This window comes from Psammomys obesus, unplaced genomic scaffold (assembly GCF_907164565.1).
Source record: "Psammomys obesus unplaced genomic scaffold, mPsaObe1.curated_primary_1811, whole genome shotgun sequence".
Lineage (NCBI taxonomy): Eukaryota > Metazoa > Chordata > Mammalia > Rodentia > Muridae > Psammomys > Psammomys obesus.
The window spans coordinates 4,899,629-4,923,111 of record NW_026585686.1 but is presented as its reverse complement, the minus strand read 5'-3'; the positions used below and the strand labels follow the sequence as shown (position 1 = coordinate 4,923,111).

The following is a 23,483-nucleotide window of genomic DNA, read 5'->3' as shown; positions in this document are numbered from 1 at the left end:
CTATCTATCTATCTATCTATCTATCTATCTATCTATCTATCTATCTATCTATCTATCTATGGATCTATCTATCTATGGATCTATCTATGGATCTATTTAGACAGTCCACTTACCCCGTCCTCCTGTGTTTTGAGATTACAGGTGTGTGCAACAGACCCTATCATCAATGCTAAAGCTTTTGACTTGAATAAATAGATGATTGGAATTTCCATTTTCTGAATGGGGGAGGCCAAGTTTGACCATGAATGGGGGGAGGCCATGTCTGTTAAATACCTGGGTGGAGAGATCAGGCATTCCGTTGAATAGAAGGGCTTGGGCTTTTGGAAACTTTACTGTAAGGGGATATGGAGATGCAACACAAGTTTTACTTGGAGATTTTCAAATGCTGTAATTCATATGACTTTATATTTCTTTTTTAAATTAAATATTTATTTTTTATATTAATTACAGTTTATTCACATTGTATCCCAGCTGTAGCTCCCTCCCTCATTCCCTCCCAAACCCAGTCTCCCTCCTTCATTTCCTCCCTGCGCCTCTCTCACTGATAGGGGAGGTCCTCCTCCCCTTCCATCTGATCCTAGTTTATCAGCTCTCATCAGGACTGACTGCATTGTCTTCCTCTGTGGCCAGGGTACTTCCCCCTGGGGGGGGGGGGGCCAAGAGCCAGCCACTGAATTCATGTCAGAGACAGCCCCTGTTCTCCTTACTAGGAACCTCACTTGGATACTGAGCTGCCATGGGCTACATCTGAGCAGGGGTTCTAGGTTATCTCCATGCATGGTCCTTGGTTGGAGTATCAGTCTCAGAAAAGACCCCTGTGCCCAGATATTTTGAGTTTATCAAACCATGTGATCACTTTTAAAAACATTGTAATTACTTTGTAGTTGTGAAGCAGCATTAGATGGTAGTGAGTTTCTTTTTGTTGCTCATTTAATCAGTTTAATACTTAGAATTGTTTATTTTTATTTTATATGTATGACTGTTTGCGCACATGTGTATTTGTGCATCCCATGCATGTCTGGTACTCTTGGAGGTCAAAAGTGGGCCTCAGATCCCTTAGAACTGGAGTTACTGATGTTTGTCAGCCACACGTGGTTTTGAGAATTGAACCAAGTTCCTTTGCAAGAGCCAAAGGTGTTTTTAACCACTGAGCCATCTTTCTAGCCCTACATTTATTTGTGTGTGTGCGAGCATGTGCCATGGAGCATGTAGAGAGGTCAGATGACAACTTGCAGTTTTTCTTTCTTTCTGCCATGTGTATCCTGAGGCTTAAACACAGGTCATTATTCTTGGCAGCAAGAGCCTTTACCTACTAAGCTCTCTTACTAGCCCCTCTTTTTTTTTTTTTTTTGAGACAGGGTTTCTCTGTATAGTCCTGGCTGTCCTGGAACTCACTTTGTAGACCAGGCTGGCCTCAAACTCAGAGATCCACCTATCTCTGCCTCCCACATGCTGTGATTAAAGGTGTGTGCCACCACTGTCCTGGCCCTGTGGCTAATTTTAAGTGAGACAGTTTTGACTTATTGGAGAAAAAATTTAATGTCAAAATTTAAGATGTGTTTATTGGTAATCCTGTATTGATTTTTTTTCCTGTAAAGTGTTTAATTGCTGTGTTATCAGTTAACTTATACTAAAATTACTTTAGGTTAATTTTATTAAAACATTAAATTAATTTTATGTATATATGTATTTTATGTATGTATGTGTTTTGCTCTTATGTATGTTCATGTATCACATGTGTACATGGTACCTGCAGAGGCCACAAGAGGGCCTTGGATTCCCTGGCACCGAAGTTACAGACTGTTGTGAACGGCCACAAAGATGCCAGGAATTGAGTCTAAAAGAGCAGCCAGCCAATTTTAGATTGGTGTCTGCCTGTTCTTAGTTACATGGTGTAGGTTTTTGTTCCTGTAGTAAAATACATGAAAGAAGCAACTCTAGGGAAGAGGTATTTATTTGGGGTTTAGGTTTGGGGGTACAGTTCATCACAGCAGAGGGAGCAGTCAGGAAGTAGAGGGAAGGGCTGTGCTAGACCACACAGGGCTTCCCCAGAAACCCACTTTTTAAGAGTCTTCCAGCCTCCCAGGAGAGTGTGCCCAACTGGGAACAACTTCTTTCTTTCTTCTGTACATTTATTCACTTCTGTGGTGTGTGTATGTATATTTCTGAAGTTGCCCCAGTGTGCACATGAGAGTCACAGAGCAACTGCAGGCTCAGTTCTTTCCTTGTACCACGTGGGTTCCAGGGAGTGAAGTCAGATCGTGGGGCTTGCTGGCAAGCATCTTTACCTGCAGAGACAGCTCACTTGCCCTACTGTTTTTATTTTTAGTCTATTTATAAAACGTGGATTAAAAATTGGATTAGGTGTCATCCACTCATCTATTATTTTTTTTTTTTTGTATTTAGACGCCTTTAAATTTTTTATTTTGACATGAATATATTTAGCTGTTTGCGTAGATGGTGACATAATGAATAAGAAGTTAAATTTCTGGAGAACATGTTTTGCTAATTTTATAGTCAACTTTGTAGACCGTTACCAGTAATTCTAGTTTCTTAAATAATTGTAAGTGGCATTTTAATAGAATTATAGAAAAATTTCTAATGAGGCTGAAAATTTTAATATTTTAACTTAAAAATATTTCTAATGTCAGTAACATCATGCTAAAGCATCTAATATAATGAATATTTAGTGTAGTAAATGGTTTACGCTTTTGGTGAATCTTTTAAGTGAGATTAATTGATTAATTATTTTTTGGTAAATATTTTCTAATAGTTACATTATATCAAAATAGTTTCTTAATGTGCCTGGGTAAAAAATGTTTATGTAGAAATTTATATACATAATATAATATGTTTATAAAATGTGGTACCATTGCATGCCTTTGCCATTGTAACATGGATCAATTGTTTCTTTGATTAAAAAAAACAAACTCCTTGTTCAATTTTACAAATTTGGTGCTAGATACTGTAAAACTAAGAGAAAAGTGAACTGGAAAAAGGAATGTCTATAGCTTTTGTAAACCTCTTTATAATAAGGATAGTTTATTATCATGGGAAATAAACCTTAACTCAATAAAAAAGAGACAAGAGAAGATGCAAACCTAATTCTGAGCGAATGGAAGAGCCTCTTGAAGATTGCAGTGGAGAGAGGATCTACAAATAAGTGCTGAATTGCCTCTGTCAGTCATGTCCTGTGCTAGCAGCACAAAGGCAGGGCAAGTAGCGTTAGAAACTAAATGCCTGCTCATCTTGAGGGAAAAGGAAAGGAAAAATGGGCTTCAGTTTCCCTGATGCCCACGAAGGACGCCTTGGAAGTCATCTTTGTAAGGCCTTTGTGCATCATTTTAAAGTGCTCCTTTGGGCTGATTGTCAACTGTAAAGTAGGCAAATGGCAAAGTACTTGGGTGTTTGGTCCTATTTGTAAGTATTATACATTTAAACACAGTAGGATATGTTTCTAATGGATTTTGAAGTTGGAAATACAGCAAAAATATAAAATACTGTATTTGTTGAAGAAAAGGTAAAGACAAAGATTTTAATTACATTTATTTATTTGTTCACAGTTTATTTGTATGTTTATGTGTGTCCTCACATGGGTGTGTGCCACCGTGTACATGTGGACCTGAGGGCAGTTGATAGTAATTTATTCTCACCTTCTACTTTGGGGTTCTGGGGTTGAGCTTAGTTTGTCAGGCTTGGCAGCAAGCATGAAGTCAGTTGTAAAAGAATTGAAATTAGTAGTACCACACTGAGCAGGAGCTGTGATCACAAATTTGATTCATAATATTCCCATTTGTGTTGTCTGATTTCTTGTTACTAATTCTAAAAGTAGATGAACTTTTGCCACTGAACTGTTTTATAAGGTGAATAAACATGCTCTGTTACTCAGTCCTTGCTGAGTAAGAATATTGGTGTCTTCTCAGTGTTTTATTGAGTTACATTTTTTGTCCATCTGCATGTATGCTTATGTGTGTGTAAATTCATGTGTGCATGTATGTATGTGTCGCATGTGGAGGTCAAAGGACTTTTTTTTGGTTTCAAGACAGGGTTTCGCTGTGTCACAGAGCCCTGGCTGTCCTAGACTCACTTTGTAGACCAGGCTAGCTCTGAACTCACAGAGATCTGCTTGCCTCTGCTTCCCAAATGCTGAGACTAAAGGTGTGTGCCACCACCCCTGGCAGTCAAAGGACTTTAAGAGTTAGCTCTCTTCTACTATGTAGGTTCAGATTCGGTTTATCAGGCTTGGAGACAAGCATCTTTATCTGTTGAACCATCTTGGTAGTGAGACACAGCAATGTAAGTACTCATAGCCCACATTGGTTAGGGACCTAGAGGACCTGAGTTTGTTCTCCTGAGACATGGAAAAATCTGGGCATGGAGGCATGTACTTGTAATCTCCACACTGGGGAGGCAGACAGCTAGATTTCTTGGCACACTGTCTGTGGGGTCTCTGCAAATACTAAGAACAGCAGAGTAACAATCTGTGTGAGTCAAGAAGGAAATCCCGTTCAGCTGGTGTTGGTTCAAACTTCTAAAGTCACTGGGCAGTTTGTTTTAGGCATATTTAAGTATAGTACAACTTTGGAAAAAAGTTTTCTGGTGACAGTTTTCATGATAAAGCTCAAGGCATGACTATATCAAAACTCTTTTGCAAAGACCTTGTGACCCCTTCCATAAGAATGGGTTTAAGCTGGCCTGGAACTCAGAGATCCACCTGACTCTGCCTCCTGAGTTCTGGGGTTAAAGACCTAGCTGCCACACCCAGTTTATTTCTAGCTCTTTAGTACATTTCCACATAGTACTGTATGTTGAAGGGTTCCCCCCATCCCCAAGGGATCATTTATAAAGTTTGTATTGAATGGCGAGGAGAGCCTGGTTTATAAAGTGAGTCTAGGACAGCAAGGGCTGTTACACAGAGAAACCCAGTCTCGAAAAACAAAACAAAACACCCTTAAGAGCCTAGGAGAGGATCAGTATGGTCTGGTCTTAGAGACCACCAAGCTATAAAATACATGTGACATCTCCTCTAAGGATGGGTTCTATTGACTGAGAAACGGTGCTCAAGATAAAGGTGTAGGGAGGAAGAGACTGGGGTAGACATAATAGTCTGGAGGATGCAGGTGTGGCCTGGTCCTACAGATAGCATATATCAGCAGGCTATTGACTATATCCACTCCCAGTTTCCCCGGCAGGAAACAGGTGTACACCTGAGGGTTAGGGCTAAAGTTAGGCTTAGGAGACAATCCTACATGCTCTTAACATTCCTGGCTCTCCCAGGGCTTATCTGTGAGTCCTCTACAGCTGTCCAGCCAGCCTAGCCTAGTTGTTGGATACCAGGACAATAAGAGACCCTGTCTTAAAAAAGAGGGAAAGAAACTGGGAGGTGGTGGTGCACGCCTTTAATCTCAGCACTCAGGGAGGCAGAGGCAGGCAGATCTCTCTGAATTTGAGGCCAGCCTGGTCTTTAAAGGTAGCCTGGGACAGGTAAGGCTACACAGAGAAACCCTGACTTAAAAAAAAGGAAAAAAGAAAAAAAGGGACAGACCTCAAAAACAATGGTCAAAGTTGATCTCTGGCCTCCACATGTATGTCTATACACATACATGTGTGCCTTTGCATACATGTATGTATACACACACTTATATACCTCCCATGAGCACATAAACACATACATACACAAATACCCCCCTCTAAGTGCTAGACTTGTGTAAACATGAAAAACTGAGTTTCAGCCCCAGAACTCATATGAAAAACCAGGCATGACTGTGGTTCGTTCACACTTGTTATCCAGGAACTCAGTTGTTTTCTTTAGACTTTGAGCACATTCACTGACATACGTTTTCATATCTATCAGAAAACTTTTGGAATAAGCCCATGCAAGCTGTAGGAACAGATGCAGTGTGGAGAACATCTGGGTGTGTTTGCTTCGTTCTTCGTTCTGCTGCTGACATAGATTGGCAGCACATGCCGAGGTTTGTGATAGGTGTTTTGCTCCAAAACTTGGGGGGGGCGGCCTTTTAGACTTTGTTTTTTTTTTTTTTTTTTTTTGAATTTTATTTTTTTCTTATCAGTTACATTTTATTAACTCTGTATCCCAGTCGTGTCCCAATCCCTCATTCCCTTCCAGTCTCTCCCTCCCTCCCTCCCTCATCTCCACCGTGCCCCTTTCCAAGTCCACTGATAGGGGGGACCTCCTCCCCATTCATCTGATCCTGTTTTATCAGGTATCTTCAGGACTGGCTGCAAAGTCCTCCTCTGTGGCCTAGCAGGACTGCTCCTGCCTTGGGGGGTGGGGAGGCCAAAGGTCATTGAGTTCCTGTTAGAAATAGTCTTGTTCCCCTCACTATGGGAAACCAATTGGTTACTGAGCTACCACAGGCTACATCTGAGCAGAGGTTCTAGGTTATATCCATACATGGTCCTTGGTTGAATTAGACATTGTTTTATTTGAAGAGTGAAAACTCGCTTTCTTAAGGGTGATAGGTTATCTGATTGTGCTTAACATGATTTAATGATATACAAATAAGATATGAGAGCTGTATTAACCCCATAGTATTTACTAAGCTAAAAGTCTCTCAGCAAGTATACTGTGATAAAGGACATGTCAATCTATAAAGAATTACATACTTGGGATGGCAAGATGCCTCAGCAAAGAAAGGCATCTACTACTAAGCCTGGTGACCTGGGTTAGATTCCCAGATCCCACATGGTGGAAGGAGAGAACCAACACCTGCAAGTTGTCTTCTGAGCTCTACATATACATACCATACATATACATACATTAAATAAATGTAAAAATATGTTTGATTTTATGTGATGTACAGAAGACCGTTGTTTTCAGTGTTAGTAAACAGATATAATATTTTACTACTGGCTAAGACATATATAGATAAGTAACTTAAATATAGTTAAATTAAAAACTTTGGATTGAATTTGAACTTTAATCAGGATTATGTTATGCTTTTTGCTACTAATATTGTGATTATATTAGAATTAAATATCAATGACATTTTATGACATATTAGCATTCTTCAGTGTTACCGGAAGTGTGTGTGTTGAGGTGAAAGAGGGGGCGGGGTGAGAAAATTGCAGGTTGATGTTATTGGCACCATCTGCTGGATTTAAGAGTTAATTCACCAGACTGGAAGATTAAAAAAAAATAGGAGGGAATTTATTTAATTATGTTTATCAATAAATCCCACTCTTTGGAGGTATTTTTTTAAAGATGGTGATTTTTTTTATTGCCTGATGATTTATTGATAGCTGTAGTCATAATAAACAACATGTAAGTTTGTTTTCTTTTGGGCATTTCATTCTGAATGGGAAGGTGTGAAAAAATTATGTGATTTCCAGCTTATTATTTTCCACCTATTTAATTTTGTTCTGCCCTGGATAATTGGTACTTCTTGATGTTTTTGAGTGGGAACCAGATTGTTAATTGGTTACAGAATTATGTGTATAAGAAATAAAAAATATTTCTCAATAGAGGAATCACGAATGACTGAGAAGCACTTAAAGAAATGTTCAATGTCATTAGTCATCAGGGAAAAGCAAATCAAAATGAGACTGAGATTCCATCTTACACCCATCAGAATGGCTAAGATGAAAAACTCAAGTGACAGCACATGCTGGAGAGGATGTGGAGAAAGGGGGACCCTCCTCCACTGCTGGTAGGAGTGCAAACTTGTACAACCACTTTGGAAATCAATCTGGCACCTTCTCAGAAAATTGGAACAGTTCTACTGCTGGGTATATACCCAAAATATGTTCCACCATACAACAAGGACATTTGCTCAACTATGTTCATAGCAGCTTTATTCATAATAGCCAGAAACGGGAGTCAATCCAGATGTCCTTAAACTGAAGAATGGATAAAACTATAGTACATCTACACAGTGGAATACTATTCAGCTATTAAAAACAAGGACATTATTGAAATTTGTAGGTAAATGAATAGATCTGGAAAAGATCATCCTGAGTGAGGTATCCCAGAACCAGAAAGACACACATGGTATATACTTACTTACAAGCAGATATTAGCCACACCATACAAGAAAACCATACTATAATCCACAGACCTAAGGAAGCTAAGTAACAAGGAGAACCCTAGGGAGGATGCTTAATTTTCATTCAGAAGGGCAAATAAAATAGACACCAGAAGTGGCTGAATAGAGGGAACCTGAAAAACACCACCCAGCATGGGATGTAAGTAGATGTGGAGACTCACAGCCAAACTTTGGGCAGAATGTAGGGAGTCTTATGGAAGTGTGTGTGTGTGTCGGGGAGAGGGTAGAAGGACCCAGAGACAACAGGAGCTCCACAAGGAGACCAAAAGAGCTCACAACCTGGGCCCAAGGGGTCCTGTGGAGATTGATGCAGCAACCAAGGACCATGCATAGAGAGGACCTGGGCCCCCTTCTCAGATGTAGCCAATAGGCAGCTCAGTCTCCATGTAGGTTACCTAGTAAGGGGACCAGGGGCTGTGTCTGACATGAACTCTGTTGCCTGCTCTTCGATCACTTCCCCTGGGTGAGGCAGACTTGCCAGGCCACAGAAGAAGAGGATGCAGGTAGTCCTGAAGAGACCTGGTGGTCTGGGGTGAGTTGATAAGGGAGAAGGGCTCCCCCTTTCTGAGGATTAGGGCATGGGGGTGGGGGGAAGAGGGAGGGGCCTACGATTGGGATGTAAAATGAATAATAAAAAAATCAGACATTAAAAATGAAAGTATTTTATTGATCCTTTTATCACAGAGTTACGGAATATTCTATATTTTAATAAAACATGAGACTAAGTTAATAGCCCATTGGCTTAAAGTGCTTATTTTGGACTTGATCCCAGCCCTGGGGGAATGGAGACAGTTAGATCCTGGGGCTCCCTGGTTACCTGGGCTAGTCTGCTTGCTTAGTCCAGGCTCACTGGAGACCCTGACTTCAACCTCCCTCCAAAAGCGTAAACCTAGACCAAACAAAAAACATGTTTGTGAAATAACACCCAAGCTTGTTCTCTGGTCTCTTCACACATGTGTGGACATGTATTTGTGCTCTCCCTCCCCACTGATACAGGACCATCATTTTGATAAAAAGAACTTATAAACTTTTTGGCACCTGAGAAACATTCTTAGATATTGTTAGGCTAATTTCTTTTCTTTGTCCTTTATTAGTTTTAAAAATCTTATTCTTAATGTCCATGGACTATTTCTTTGTGACTGGCTAGCCTCTTGATCTTAATGAACATATTGCATACTGACAAAGTCAACTTTGTCTTGTGGGCTTTACATGATTTTTAAATAAGATTTATTTATGTATTTTGTGTACATGGATGTTTTGTACATTTGCAGATCAAAAGAGGGCATCAGGTCCCGTGGTGCTACAGCTATAGATGGTTGTGAGCTGCCATGTGGGTGCTGGGAATTGAACACAGGACCTCTGGAAAAAAGGCCAGTGCTGTTAACTGCTGGGCTCTTACATATATATATATATATATATATATATATATATATATATATATATTCATATAGGTCTTCCCAGGTTATTGTTTGTTGTAGTCTGTGCTATGCATAAGAATTTCTCAAAAAAAAAAAAAGAATTTCTCTGCTATACTTATATACCATGATTTATACCCATAATTTGTGGAGTTCCTTGTTCTGAGAATATAAAGTCAAAATGTAAAAGGAACTTTTTTCAACACTGGGTAACAGAAGTTAGGTCATTGTTACATCTTTTTCATTATTTTGGTTCTATTTGTGTGTGTGTGCGTGTTGTGTGTTAGTTTGATTGAGAATGGCTCCAATAGGCTCATATATTTGAATGTTTTGTAGACTGTACAGGAAAGATTAAGAGGTAAGGCCTCATTGGATAAAGTGTGTCACTTGGAGGTGGGCTTTGAGATTTCATGATAATCATGGACCAAACCTCTGAGTCTGTAAGCAAACCCCCAATTAAATGCTTCTCGAGTACCTGGGTTCAATTCCCAGCACAACTGCCTGTAACTCCAGTTCCAGGGAACCCGACACCTTCTCTGGCACCAAGTGCGTAAGTGGTGCACATAATTTACAGGCAGACCAAACAGTCATACACATAAACAAATTAGCTAGCCAGGTATGGTGGCAAAGTCCTTTAATCCTAGCACTCTGGAGGCAGAGAAAGGTGAACTCTGAATTCAAGGCCAGCCTATCTGCGTAGGGAGTTTTGGGACAGCCAGAGCTATCCACAGAGACTCTGTGTCAAAATAAAACAAAACATAACAATAAAAAACAAAATAACAAAAACAATACAAAGAACCTAAAATTAAAAATTAACTTTTATCTTGGCGGTGGTGGGATGGCTTGGCAGTTAAGAGCACTTGTTCTTGCAGAGGACCAGCCATCTGGTTCTCTATTTCCATGGCCTCCAAAGCCCTCTTCTGACTTCTGTGGGAACCAGGCATACATGCATGTAAACCATTCAGACACATAAAATAAATCTAAGAAATCTAAAAAAATGCTATATGGAAAATTTCACGCATACAGTATGAAAACATTCCATAATGACCATTCCTATGTCCTTGTCTCTTTTCAACAGTTTTTTTCCCCCCAACGGTAATATTGATGCTAGCCTGAATATATTTAAAGCCAGTCCAAATATAATTTCATTCATGAATGCTCTAGTTTACATTTCAAAGAGATAGAAAGTTTAAACTATCAGTACTAAACATACTTTTAAAAGTAATATTAAGGGATGCTGAGATGGCTCAGTGCTTAAGGACACTCGTTGCTCTTGAACAGGCTCCAGGTTTGGTTTCTAGGACCTACATGGTGGCCCATAACCATCCATAACTCCAGTTGCAGGGGATCCAATGTCCTCTGCTGGCACCTTTAGTGCACCAGGTACACACTTGGTGTACTTACAATCTTACAATCATGCAGGCAAAATGTTCACACATATAGAGTAAATCTTAAAAATATAATTCTTTAGTTTCAAGTATTCAACTTTCATCATCTCCCATTTTTGAATATTTTGTTTGAATATTCACATTATATTATTAATATTTACTAGTTTCATTTTTGGATGGAATACTTTTTTTCAAAATAATCTAGCAGTAGAGGACATAAATGTCAAAACTTTACCTTTTAGAATACTGTTAGCTGGGCATAGTGGCACACGCCTTTAATCTCAGCTCTAGGGAGTCAGGGGGAGGTGGATCTCTGAGTTTGAGGCTATCCTGGTCTACAGAGTAGTTTCAGGACAGCCAGGGCTACACAGAGAAACTTTCAAAAATCCATATAAACAGGGAAAAAAGAGATTATGTTATACAAAGATTATGTTCTTTTGTCTTGTTGGATTTAACAATCCTTAGTTTTCACATTGGAATTAACTGTTTTCTGCTTCAGGGAACTTATTTTCTAACGTAATAAATTGTTAAGAAATATTGATAAGGGGGGGGTTAGAGAGATGGCTTAGCAGTTGTGAATATTTGCTGCCCTTGTAGAGGACTCGAGTTTGATTGCTGACACCAACATTGAGTGAATCAACAATTGCCTATAACTCAATGACTGAGAATGGTAGATACATATTTAATCCCAGCACTTGGGAGACTGCAGAAAGCACATATCTGTGAGTTCCAGTCTAGCCAGGGCTATGCTGTGAGACCATCTCAAGGGAAAAAATATTGATAGAGTTGTAAAATCTAAATAAAGCAAGTAGGATGGGTGCCTTGTGAGTTGTGTGTTTGTGAAACACAGAATGAAGTAGAATGACTCCTTGGAATGAAGACACTGAGTGTGTGTCTAGAAATGACGTGGGACAGAGGGGACATATCAGCCTATGTTCTATACTAAAACAGCCGCCATGGAAATGTGTGCCCAGAATGGCATGTACTCCCTAATTAATTACGTATAAACTATACCTCAGTTAGATTAAAAAAGAAGAAGCAAGGCTTTGGAACATTTGTTTTGAGCCTTGTTCTAACGCTCCCCCCACCCCCCGCAAAGTACGAGACACAGGGCTAGACAGGTATGTGGGATATACCTGCAATAGTAGGCCGTGGGATGCTGAGGCAGAGAGAGGGAGCATGGGTTCTAGGTCACCCTGGCTAAACAGCTTAAGCCATCTAAAGTGTTACAATTCTGTGATTAGTATTCTTTATGGACCTTTAATGCCAGTGTTTATGAATTTGAACTTAACTTGTTTTTAGGCAACTACTCTGAGAATGAGGAAATTGGAAGAGAACATTGAAACAGAAAGAGCAGCACATTTGGAATCAAAATTTAATTCTGAAATTATTCAGGTAAGATGCAAATGTACTTTTGGCATAAGTTTTCTCAGGTTGTAACAACTAGGAAACGAAGGTATGTGCTTTGGATCCCTGTTAGGGGTGATGGTGGCACTCTGTGGCCTCAGGCCATGATGTCACCGCTGTCTGCTCCTAAGTATTGTCTCGTCTGTGTCTGCATTTGTACTGCAGTGGAAGAGCACAGTGTTGCCACAGACCCAATGCCTTGTGTGAATATCAGTTGGCTTTCTGTGACTTTACTGGAATACACAGATGACCTAAGCTGAGAACTTTTAACTCTAAGTCCATAAGGTTTGTTTGGCTCATGCTTCTTAAGGCCATGATTGGGTGGTCCCATTTCTTTGGTTCTCTGGCGAGACACCACACCACGGGCGAGTACACTCACCTCTCACTTTGTGATACAGGAAGCAAAGCGAGAGAGGGTGAAACTGGGTCCCACTGCACTCTGAGGCCACACTCTTGCTGATACCCGGGCCTTCTATATGATTCCTTCTCCTGTGGGCCTGTAGCACCACCCAACATTGCTGTTCTACGCACTAGGTTTTTGATACTTACATTCAAGATCCAAAGTGTAACATCTTGAGAAACACGAAATATTACTGTTTGATACTTTGCAGATTTTCCTGTTTTCTGTTTATTCTTGTTCCTTTTACCATTTATCCAAGCTTAGCTTTCTGTGTACTGGCTTTTGCTATCTTCAGGATGCGTGATCAGTACATTATTCTGTAATATTCCACAGAAAACGTTACAGACTCTCCTTAAAGTGGTAGATAGCTATTCAACAGCTATATATCATTGTTTTGAGGGAATGCACTTTGTGTGTTTATTCTGCTGTTTGTCTAATCTTAAGATGTTGTATTATGGAAAATTCAGATATATGCAAAAGTGGGCAGATTATTAAAATCAACTTCCGATGTGCCCATCACCCACCTTTAATTCTGCCTCAAGCCAGTTGTGCCTTGCAGCTATCCCTTGCACTATTCTGCTTCCACATATTAAAGGAAATCCAAGTTATCAGGTCATATAACCATAAATAATTCAGTTAAATAGAGTTGTTTGATTACAGAGGGTCCTCTTCTACAGTAAAAAAAAAACCCCTCAGGGGTGAAGGGCTCTGTTTAAGATTTTTTCTTTTTAACTTAAAATTGCATTTATTTTTGTATATGTATGTGTGTGAGTGTTTGTGTGCCACAATGCACATGTGAGGGTTATAGATGACAACTTGTGTGAATTGATTCTATCCTTCTGCCATGTGGGTTGTGGTGACTGAACTCAGGTCCTTAGGCTGAGTGGCAAGTGCCTTTACCCTCTGAGCCATCTTACCAGCCCATTGTAAAGCTAATAATGATATTCATGTCATAATGTATCTTTTCAGTTTTCAAAAACTGCTTAAAATATTTTGTAAAAGAAATGTGAATGCATTAGAAGGTAAAGATAGGCCAGATGATAGTATACCGATTCATGCTTTTCATATCTCAGTTCTTCATTCTTCTGTACTATTTTTTTTACATCACATGCTTTAAAAAAGAGACTAAGCTTTTGTTTTCTTTTTTTAGATTTTTGTGCATTAATATTTTATTTTTGAGATTTTAATTTAATGACATTTCTTCTTTTTCTTTTTTCCCTCTAAACCCTCCCATAAATCCCTCCATGCTCTCTGAATTAATCACCTCTATTTTCATTAACTGTTATTGCATGCATATATATTTTTGTATATACACATATATTCCTGTGTATAACCTGTTGAATCCATATAATGTTGCTTGTATGTAACAGGCTGGTAGGATTTGCTGAAGGAGACAGAGGCAGGAAGACCTGGGGTTCAAAGATAGCCTGTTTATTTTACTTTTAAACAAAAACAGAAAGAAATGTTTAGATAATTCACAATCCGTTGTTGATAAAAGAGTCTATTCAATGTATGATGGAAACAAATATTTCTTAGATTTCTAAAAATTACTTCTCTGTCTTCTGGTAGTTACGGATTCGAGACCTTGAAGGAGCTTTACAAGTAGAGAAAGCCAGCCAAGCAGAGGCTGTTGCTGATCTAGAAATGATCAAAAATGAATTCAAAGAAGTTGAAAGTGCATATGAAAGAGAAAAACACAATGCACAAGAAAGCTTTGCAAAACTGAATTTGTGAGTATCTTATGGTAAAATTCTGAATTTGTGTGAAGGTTTTATGAATGCTGAGTTTGAATATGTAGTACTTTATATACTAATATTAAGCTGCTCTTAAAGTCTGTGGAAAGCAGGAAGCAAAGGTCTTTATCAGACATATGCAGATGACCTTGAAGGTAACTATGGGGATACTTTCTTGCTCTGAAGTGTTCTAAGCAGTCCCAGAAATGCATTTATACACTAGAAGAAAATATATTAATATACATGCATTTTTATTAATATAATGGTATCTTATTGGAAGCAGTAGATAGGGAACTGGACAGGAGTCTTCCACAGACAACCTCTTAAAGACTCTACTGATTGAGGTATCAAAACAGAATCTTATGAAAGAAGGGGGAGATAGAAAGACCTGCAGGGGACAGGAGCTCTAAAAGGAGACCAACAGAGCCAATAAAACTGAGCCCCGGGAGGCCTTGCAGAGACTGATAACCCAACCAAGGACCATGCATGGAGAGAACCTAAAACTTAGCCTCCTCAGTTGTAGCCCATAGACTCAGTCACCAAATGGGGTCCCTAGTAAGGGGAGCAGGGTTTTCTCTGGCATGAACTCAGTGGCAGGCTCTCTCATCACCTCCCCCTGTTGGGGGGGGGTGGAGCCTTGCCAGCCCACAGAGGAAGACAATGCAGCCAGTCCTGATGAGACCTGATAGGCTAGGGTCAGATAGAGGGGCATGAGGACCTCCCCTATCAGTGGACTAGGGGAGGGGCATGGGAAGAGAAGAGGGAAGGAGGGTGGGATTGGGAGGAGATGAGGGAGGGGCCACAGCCAGGATACAAAGTGAATAAATTGTAATAAATAATAATTAAAAAAAGAGAAAAAACTGAAAGCTTGATGAGAGAAGCCTTAGCTATACTGATTCATTTAAAATCTACTTAGTTAAATTGCAAAATATAATTTCTTCAATGGCTTTTTGAGAGATGTAAGAATTCAGATGCACACACCCTGAGTAGATATGTTCTGTCATTTTAATAAGATCTAAGTGGGATCCTGGATTGTCACAGAGTATGCCTGTATTGCTGCTTGTTGGAAATTCTTATACAAATTTAGCCTCAGGATCAGACACTGACTTATCATGCTCACACTGTGATATAAAGATGAGTCCTTGTCACTTCTGGTATGGAGAAAAGTAATTGCATTATCTCTGAACTGAGAGCATTTACAGTGGTCAGTAGATTAAAACTTTCTTCAATTTCTATTTCAGAGGTACTACAGTGGGCACCATGATGAACATACATGCTTTCTTTGATCAGTATTTCTTTCCCTCCTTTTTACTAAAGTTGGTGTCAAATAAAATCAGGGAAAAATCAGCCTAGCAAAAACAGAAACGAGAAAATACACATTACTTATAAACTAGGTCATTGACATTAGATGATCAAATATTCAAATGTTTGGCATTAATTCATCTAAATTAAAATTGGGTTTGCATAAAGCAAAACAACAACAACTAAAAACAGTGTCTTAAATACCTTGATTTGTAAACTGCATGGGGAGATAATGCTCAGGATTTTTTTGAACTATAGAAATAATAGTAGTAGCAATAATGTTACAATTAGTGGGAAACATACATTATCACTCTGTATATGGCCACCAAATAATTTTATTTAACTGATTTAACATCTTACATTTTCTTTATCTTGCTCTTTTTTTGTGTGTGTGTATGTGTGTGATATGAGTGTACATATGTTTGTGTGTGTACCTCTGTGCATTTGGAAGCTGGAGGGTGATGTGGAGTTGCTCTCCATGTTATTATCATGAACCTCATGAACCTGGAGCTCAGCAATTCAGCGAGACTCGCTGGCCAGTGAGCTCCAGAGATGCAGCTGTGTCTATTCCCCCAGAGCTGGAGTTAGCAGATCTCAGCTCAGGTCTTCAGGCTTGTGTGGCATGCAGGTTACTGACAGCTTTCTTCTCTACCTTTTATGTTGTTGTTGTTTTTCTAGACAGGGTTTCTCTGTGTAGCCCTAGATGTCCTGAAACCTCACTCTGTAGACCAGGATGGTCTCCAACTCACACAAATGTGCCTGCCTCTGCCTCCCAAGTGCTGGGATTAAAGGCGTGTGCCACCACCACCCAGCTCTCCTTTACTTTTTAATACCAGTTTTGCAGACATGAAAATAGTCTAAATAAAGGTGAGGACTCATAGTTCACATGTGGGTGCCAGCATCTGACTCCTGCTGATTTCACCCTTTTCTAGCTGAAAAGGCTTCATCTTGAAAATTCTATGAAATGCTATTAAAAAAATGGAAGATTTTAATATGTTTCAAAAAATTTCTTGATAGTAGCCATTTTACACCATTGTCCCCCAAATAAGAGTTATACTGTTATTGGTAGCTTTATTCTTTGTGTGTGTGTGTGTGTGTGTGTGTGTGTGTGTGTGTGTTTATTTATTTTGGCAGGGTATATCTGAGTATTCCTTGCTGCCCTAGAACTAGCTATGTTGACCAGGTTGGCCTCAAACTTACAGAAATCTGCCTGCCTGTGCCTCCCACTTGCTAAGATTAAAGGTTTATGATACCACACATAATTTCTTATTCTATTTTTGTGTTGAGATAGAGTCCCACATAGTTTTTTCCAGGATGTTGCAAACTTTTTATTTAGTCTAGATAACCCTCAAACTTGGAATCTTTTGCTTCAGCCTCCCTAGTCACTGGGATTTCAGGTTTTCCAACTCAGGTCACCAGGCTTGTATGGCAAGTACCTTACTTGCTGAGCCATCTCCCTGGCCCTTCGCTGAGTTTTCTTGCCTTTTCTAGGATCATATCCTATATCTACTATTCTCAAGATAGTTTCATTCATTTTAATCATTGCTTGAATCTGCACATTTATTATATTTGAATACTTTCAAATGTTCAAATCTGTGCTTAAATATTAAGCAAAATAGAAATATATATGAAGAGCTTTTATGAAAAGTCTAATATGTTTCTTTAGTTTTGCTTTGATGTAAGAAGTAAACCTGCAAGATGGCAGATTGGGCACTTAGTGATTAAAAGATTTTGAGTTCAGTATCCTTGAACTGATAAATTTCTTGCCCTGGCAAAATCAAAGCTGAAGGTAGAAGATTCTCTCATGGATGTAGCTGGAGTCTCCACAGGTGGGACTCGTAAATTTCAAGATCCCTGCTCTAAGAATCTCTCACCTGTGTCAGTTTAGACACAGGTAGTTGGACGTCCAAGGAAATTATTTTTTTTTTCCGAGGAAATTCTTTCCTGAAGTTTTGTTGTTTATTCTGTTTTGGTTGGAGGTTGGACATTTTGCTTAGATTTTGTATTCCAGTAAATACCAACTGATGATTCTGAGCACTTATAACCAACTTCTTGATTTTATTTTATTTTGTTTTTTTTTTAATATATATAATGACCCTGTTATAGTTTGCATAGGAAGTATCTCTAAAAAGGTTTATGTGCTGAAGGCTTAGTCTGTGGCTGGTTCTTAAGGGCTGTGACCTTAATTTAGTTGATGAATTTATAATTTTACATCTTTATAGGGAGATAGAGGAAGTAGGTGGCTGAGGGTGTGCTTTTGAAGGGTGCAATGTGGCTCCAGTACTTGTGTGCTTTGCTTGGCCTCCTGGCTGCCTTGATGTCTGCAACTTTGCTTGACTACATTCTCGTTGCTGTGACAGTCTGTCTTACTCAGGGCCTATCAGCAAAGAGGCCAACTTAACATGATCTGAAACTTATAAACCCTGAACTAGACATCTTTCTGATTTTTTTCATTAACAACTTCAACATTTTTATTTAGTGTGTGTACGTGTTTATGTATTTGTTCATGCGTGTGTGCCATGGTAGATTTTTAGAGGTCAGAAAATGTTTTGCAGGAGTTGGTTTTCTCCTACATGTGGGTCCCAGGGATTTGAACTCAGACTTAGAAACAGGTGCTTTTACCCTCTGAGTCATTTTGCTGGCAGCTCTTTTTCTGCCTTTAAAATTATTTTGTCATCGTTTTTGTCACAGTGAAAACAAGTGACTAATGGAGTCCCTTAGTCATTTTTCATTTCCGTGTAATTGTGTTACAACACACGTTAATAACAATAGTACTGATAACTAAATACTTGAAGTCCTTGTACTCACTGATGTTCCTGCAGATCTTTTCTCCTCCCTGTTGTTTCTTTTCTTGTGTATCATGTGAAAGCTGTTTCTGTTGATGTGTGGTGCGAGAATATTATGTGAAGACTGAGAGTATCTAAGTTAACGAGTCCTGACTGCACACCTGACATGAGTGTCTTCATGGAGGATAGGTTTTTTTATTGTTGTTGTTATTATTATATTTGATTTTCTTTTTGAGACAGAGTCTCTCTACATAGCCCTGGCTGTCCTGGAACTTACTATGTAGACCAGACTGGCCTTGAACTCACAGAGATTCATCTGCCTCTGCCTCCCAAGTGCTGGGTTTGAAGGCGTGCTACCACACTGGGCAAAGATGGATTTATTCTAACTCACAGCTCAGGCTAGAAAAGATGAGGTGTTAGGACATCTCTTGCCCATGGTGACAGAAATGGTAGGTTGCTTGGTTACATCTTAATGAGCCAGGAAGTGCAGAGTTCAGTTGGGAAAAATGCTGGGTTATAACCTACAGAGCCCACTTCTCAGTGACTCGCTTCCTTCAGCTGGTCCTTACCTCTCAGAGTTTCTACAGCCTTCTAGAGCAGTGCCATCAGCTTGGGACTAAGTGTTCAATGCATGAACCCGTGGAGAACATTTCATATTCAAATCATAACAATGAACTACCTCATTTTCTGCTTCTCGCTTTTCAGAATCTTTAAAGTTTCATTTTAATTTTTGTAAATTAAAATAAATGAATAATAATGAATTTGAATAATAATAATAATAATGAATAATGAATAAAATAATGAATTTTTTGTTTTGTGTTTACATTGGAATAATATTTTTTTTTTACTTGGCAAAAATCATGAGCTACATTTAAAAAAGTTTATCTATTCCTTGAAAAATTCATACATATATGTGATGCATGTTGATAATATTTTCTCTTCACTCTTCCCTCCTACTTTCTATTATATCTTCCTCCCAAATTTATATCCTCCTTTATTATTATTTACTTATTTATTTTTTAACCCACTGAGTCCAATAGGTGATGCTCTTATGTGTTTCATGTCACCTGCTATAATACAGCCAGTAAGAAACAACACTTAAATGAGTGTCCATAGGTGAAATTACCTCCGTAAGGAGAGGGGAGAGTCATGCTTAGTAACCGCTCTGTAGTCTGACTCCCAGTTTCTCTAGGTATACACTAAGAATCTCTAGCCTTTGTACAGTTTAATCTTCTGTAAACCTGACCCTCAGAAGCTTCAGCTGCCGGCCTCCGTCTACTAACCTAGGCCTAGAGTGTTCCAGCCTCCAAGACTTATTCCTGAATAGACTCACACTTCCTAGCTCTTTCTGAACTCTTGCTGGCTGGTTCAACTCTGCTGTTCTGGTCCAAGCTCCTTTTCAAACTGAGTGATTCAATCTGCTTTCTCTCTCGGCATCTAGATGAATTGCTCTGCTTATCCTCAAACTAACGCTGGCAATAAGTTCTAATCTTTTGGCTCCTTCTCACTCTTTGCCTTGTTCTCTCTGCAACCTGTCTCTGTAAAACAGTCCAGGTAAAACTACCACACACACTAGTCACACTATGCTATTTCTATCCCCCCCCCCCGTGCTACTCCTAAGTAGCCTCTCTTGTCTGTGCTGTTCTCATGAGAATTGGCATTATGCTATCTTTGACTCATCTGTCAACTCTCTGATTTGTCGCTTTGTCTGCCTCTCAATTAGACGTCACTTTCAAACATGGCTTCTTTGTTCTATAAACAAATCTTCTTTCATTGTTTGGGATTAAAGGTGTGTACTGTATTTCAGCCAGATCATACTGTAATCCAGGGTGACTCTGCATTCCAGCCAAATCACATAGACCTAGAAGGTTTTTAGATGTGGTCCCTTGCCAGAGCAGCCATGTTGTTAGGTTAAAATTCCTCTGCAGTATACATGTGTATCATTGTACTTTCTTCATATTTATCCTCTATAACTGTTACTTGTCTCTTTTGTGATGGCCCCTTCCTCTACTAAATGGTCCCTGTTTTCATTTTGCGTGTGCAGGCGTGCACGAACTGACTGTGCATGTGCACTTATCAATACATTTGACATCCCACAGATGAGTTTAAATGTGGCATTTGTCTTTTTTTTTGTTTCTAATGTTCTCTCTTGTGAATTATACTTACAACTATTTCGCTTTATGTGTGTTTTGAATGTATTTACATGCCTGGTGTTCTCAAGAGACTGGAAGAGTATATCAGAGCTTCAGCGACTGGAGTTGCAGACAGTGGTGTGCTGTGAGTTGAACCTGTGTCTTCTGCAAAAGCAGCAGGTGCTCTTCAATGCTGAGCCATCTCTTCAGCCCCTGAGCCACACTTTTAGTTTATAGCTCTGAGAATACGGGGTTCTAGGGTATTATGTGAAGCCCTGATGTAGCAATAGCTAATAGTGAGGCCATAGAGTAAATGGTAGCAGAACTTTGCCAGTAGTTAAGTAATTTTGTTTTTATTTAGGAAATAAACTTGCGCTTTCATGAGTAATGGGAAGGACAACTATCCAGGTTGGAATGGGAGAAGCCAAACTCTTGTTGGCTAAGTTGGCATGGCCAGCTAGATCTGGTTTTGTAGCTCCAGGGCAGTGTCTTCAGAGTTGTGAAAAAGGGTCACATGATAGATTACAGTGACCAGTGCTTAGTGGCTATGCTTTCAAAGGTCATGAGTTCAATTCCCAGCAATGACATGTTGGCTCACAACCATCTATAATGAGATCTGGTGCTCTCTTCTGGCATGCAGGCTTACATGCAGGCATAATAATATATACATAATAAGTAAATAAATCTTTAAAAAAAATCTTTCTGGTGCTGGAGAGATGGCTTGGTAGTCAAGAGCACTTGCTGATCCTTCAGAAGACCTGGATTCAGGTCCCAGAACATACAGACTTACATATATGAACTTTAGATTTTAAAATAAACTGCACATTCTTCCATTCTTTTGTTTCTACTTTTAGATACTTTAAAGTAGCCTCTACTGATTGTCATTATCTGCTCCTCTCACAGACTATTCACTTGTTCCTTCATATCTCTTATTCTTCTTATTCTCTTGAGTTCAGCATACTTTTTTCCTGCACCGGTTTTTGGTAACTTGTCTTTTTTTTTTTTAATATATCAATCTTAGTATATGTTTTATTTTTTTATTGTTGCCATATGGTTTGCTCATATTCTCTTCTGATGCCTAGACTAGTACTTGATGAATAAGGCAGACACACACACACACACACACACACACACACACACACACACACACACGATTGAGAGAGAGCTGCTGAATCAACAAATGAAGCAGTTCATTATTACCTCACGAGTGGGATTAGCTTGTGATTTAAACAACTCTTAACACATACAACAAGTTTGTTTAATTAACCAGTCATTAGAGTTAATTTTATTTTTATTTTAATTTATAATTTGAGACAAGGTCTCTTTTATGTAGTTTTGGCTGGTCTGTAACCTGCTATATAATTCAGCATGGCCTTGAACTAACAGAGATCCCCCTGCCTCTGTCTCCCCAGTGCAGGGAACAAAGGCATGTACTATCTTGCCTGGCTGTTTTTAATTTAACATAATATGTGTAGTTTTTGTTTTTGTGTGTCCATGTCCATGTGAGTGTATGACATGTACACATAGAGCCTGTGAAGGTCAGAGAGTTATGGATGGTTATGAGCTACCTGATATCAGGTCCTCTGGGAAAGCAGCAAACACTCTTCATGCTGAGCCTCTAGGTTTCTTAAAGTCTCATAGTCCTGGAATTCTGTTGTATTGTGTTTTTTTCTAAGGTGTCCCTCTGGGGCCTTCCTGTCTCCTCCGTCTATCTATTCAGATTTCCTGTATGTACCTACCTGAGGACTTGCCTTTAACAGCCTCCTTGAAATTCCTGTGGCTTCTCTTCCACCGTGAGCCCCTTGCTTTCTAATCTCTCGCTTCTCATCATTTATTTTTTTCTGTACTGTAAAGTAGCTTTTTAGAAAACTTATATATAAGGGGGCATTTGCAGGCACATTCTGAAAATGACTCTTGGTCTTCAGCTCCTTTTCATAGCTAGCTGGCTGTTCAGTAAGTTTAAGTGCTGAGCAAGTATGAGGTCATTTGATTCTTGATCTTTTGTTTGTGTTCTATGGTTTCCTCTGGAAACTCAGTATGTGCACCTGAAGCCGGAGGCAAATGGTCTTTTTACTTTATAATGTGTGTTTCTAGAGACTTACTTTGTAATACATGATGAAATAATAATATATATGACTTCTGTGCTCTGTGGACACTCCTTTTGAGCCAGTATTCCAAAATATCCCGACACTAGGCCTGCTATGAGTTGTTTTAGTGTGGAATTTTTACCATCTATATGTTAGGACTGTTGGATTTACTTTCTGATTTACATATCTTTTCTTTTTTGCTTAAATTTAAATTTTTATTATTTTTAATTTTAATACTGCAGTTTCCTCTCCTCTCCTCCTAATCCCTTGCCCCTCTGACTCCCCCATCCACTCTTCCTCTGTTTCTCTTCAGAAAAGGGCCAGTCTCAATAGATATCATCATCCAGTCATGGCATATCAAGTTGCAGTAAAACTAGGCACCTCCTCTCCTGTTAAGGCTAGAGAAGGCAATCCAGTAAGGGGAAGGGGTCTGAAAGTTAGAGACAGCTCCTGCTTCCACTGTTAGGAGTCCCACAAGAACTGTAACATATATGCAGAGGGCCTGGGTAAGTCCCTTGTGGCTCCCTGGTTGTTGGTTCAGTCTCTGTGAGCCCCTATGGCTCACAGTCTAGTTGATTCTGTAGGTTTTCTTGTAATGTTGTTGACCCCTCTGGCTCCTCCAATCCTTTCTCCTCTTCCACAGGATTCCCTAAGCTGTGTGTCTCTGTATCTGATGACAATTAGACAATTGGAATATTATTGGAAATAATTTAATTGTCGTCTTCTTCTTCTTCTTCTTCTTCTTCTTCTTCTTCTTCTTCTTCTTC

The 23,483-nt window shown here is 39.3% G+C and overlaps 1 protein-coding gene across 1 annotated transcript in view; it reads left to right on the top strand.

Moving 5' to 3' along the window:
- Ccdc171 (coiled-coil domain containing 171) overlaps nt 1-23,483 on the top strand; it is a 330,679-nt gene that overhangs the window by 43,005 nt on the left and 264,191 nt on the right. The window contains exons 9-10 of the mRNA XM_055591708.1: nt 12,172-12,264; nt 14,246-14,406. Of these exons, the coding sequence (XP_055447683.1) occupies nt 12,172-12,264; nt 14,246-14,406 (254 nt within the window). The remainder of the gene's footprint in view (nt 1-12,171; nt 12,265-14,245; nt 14,407-23,483) is intronic.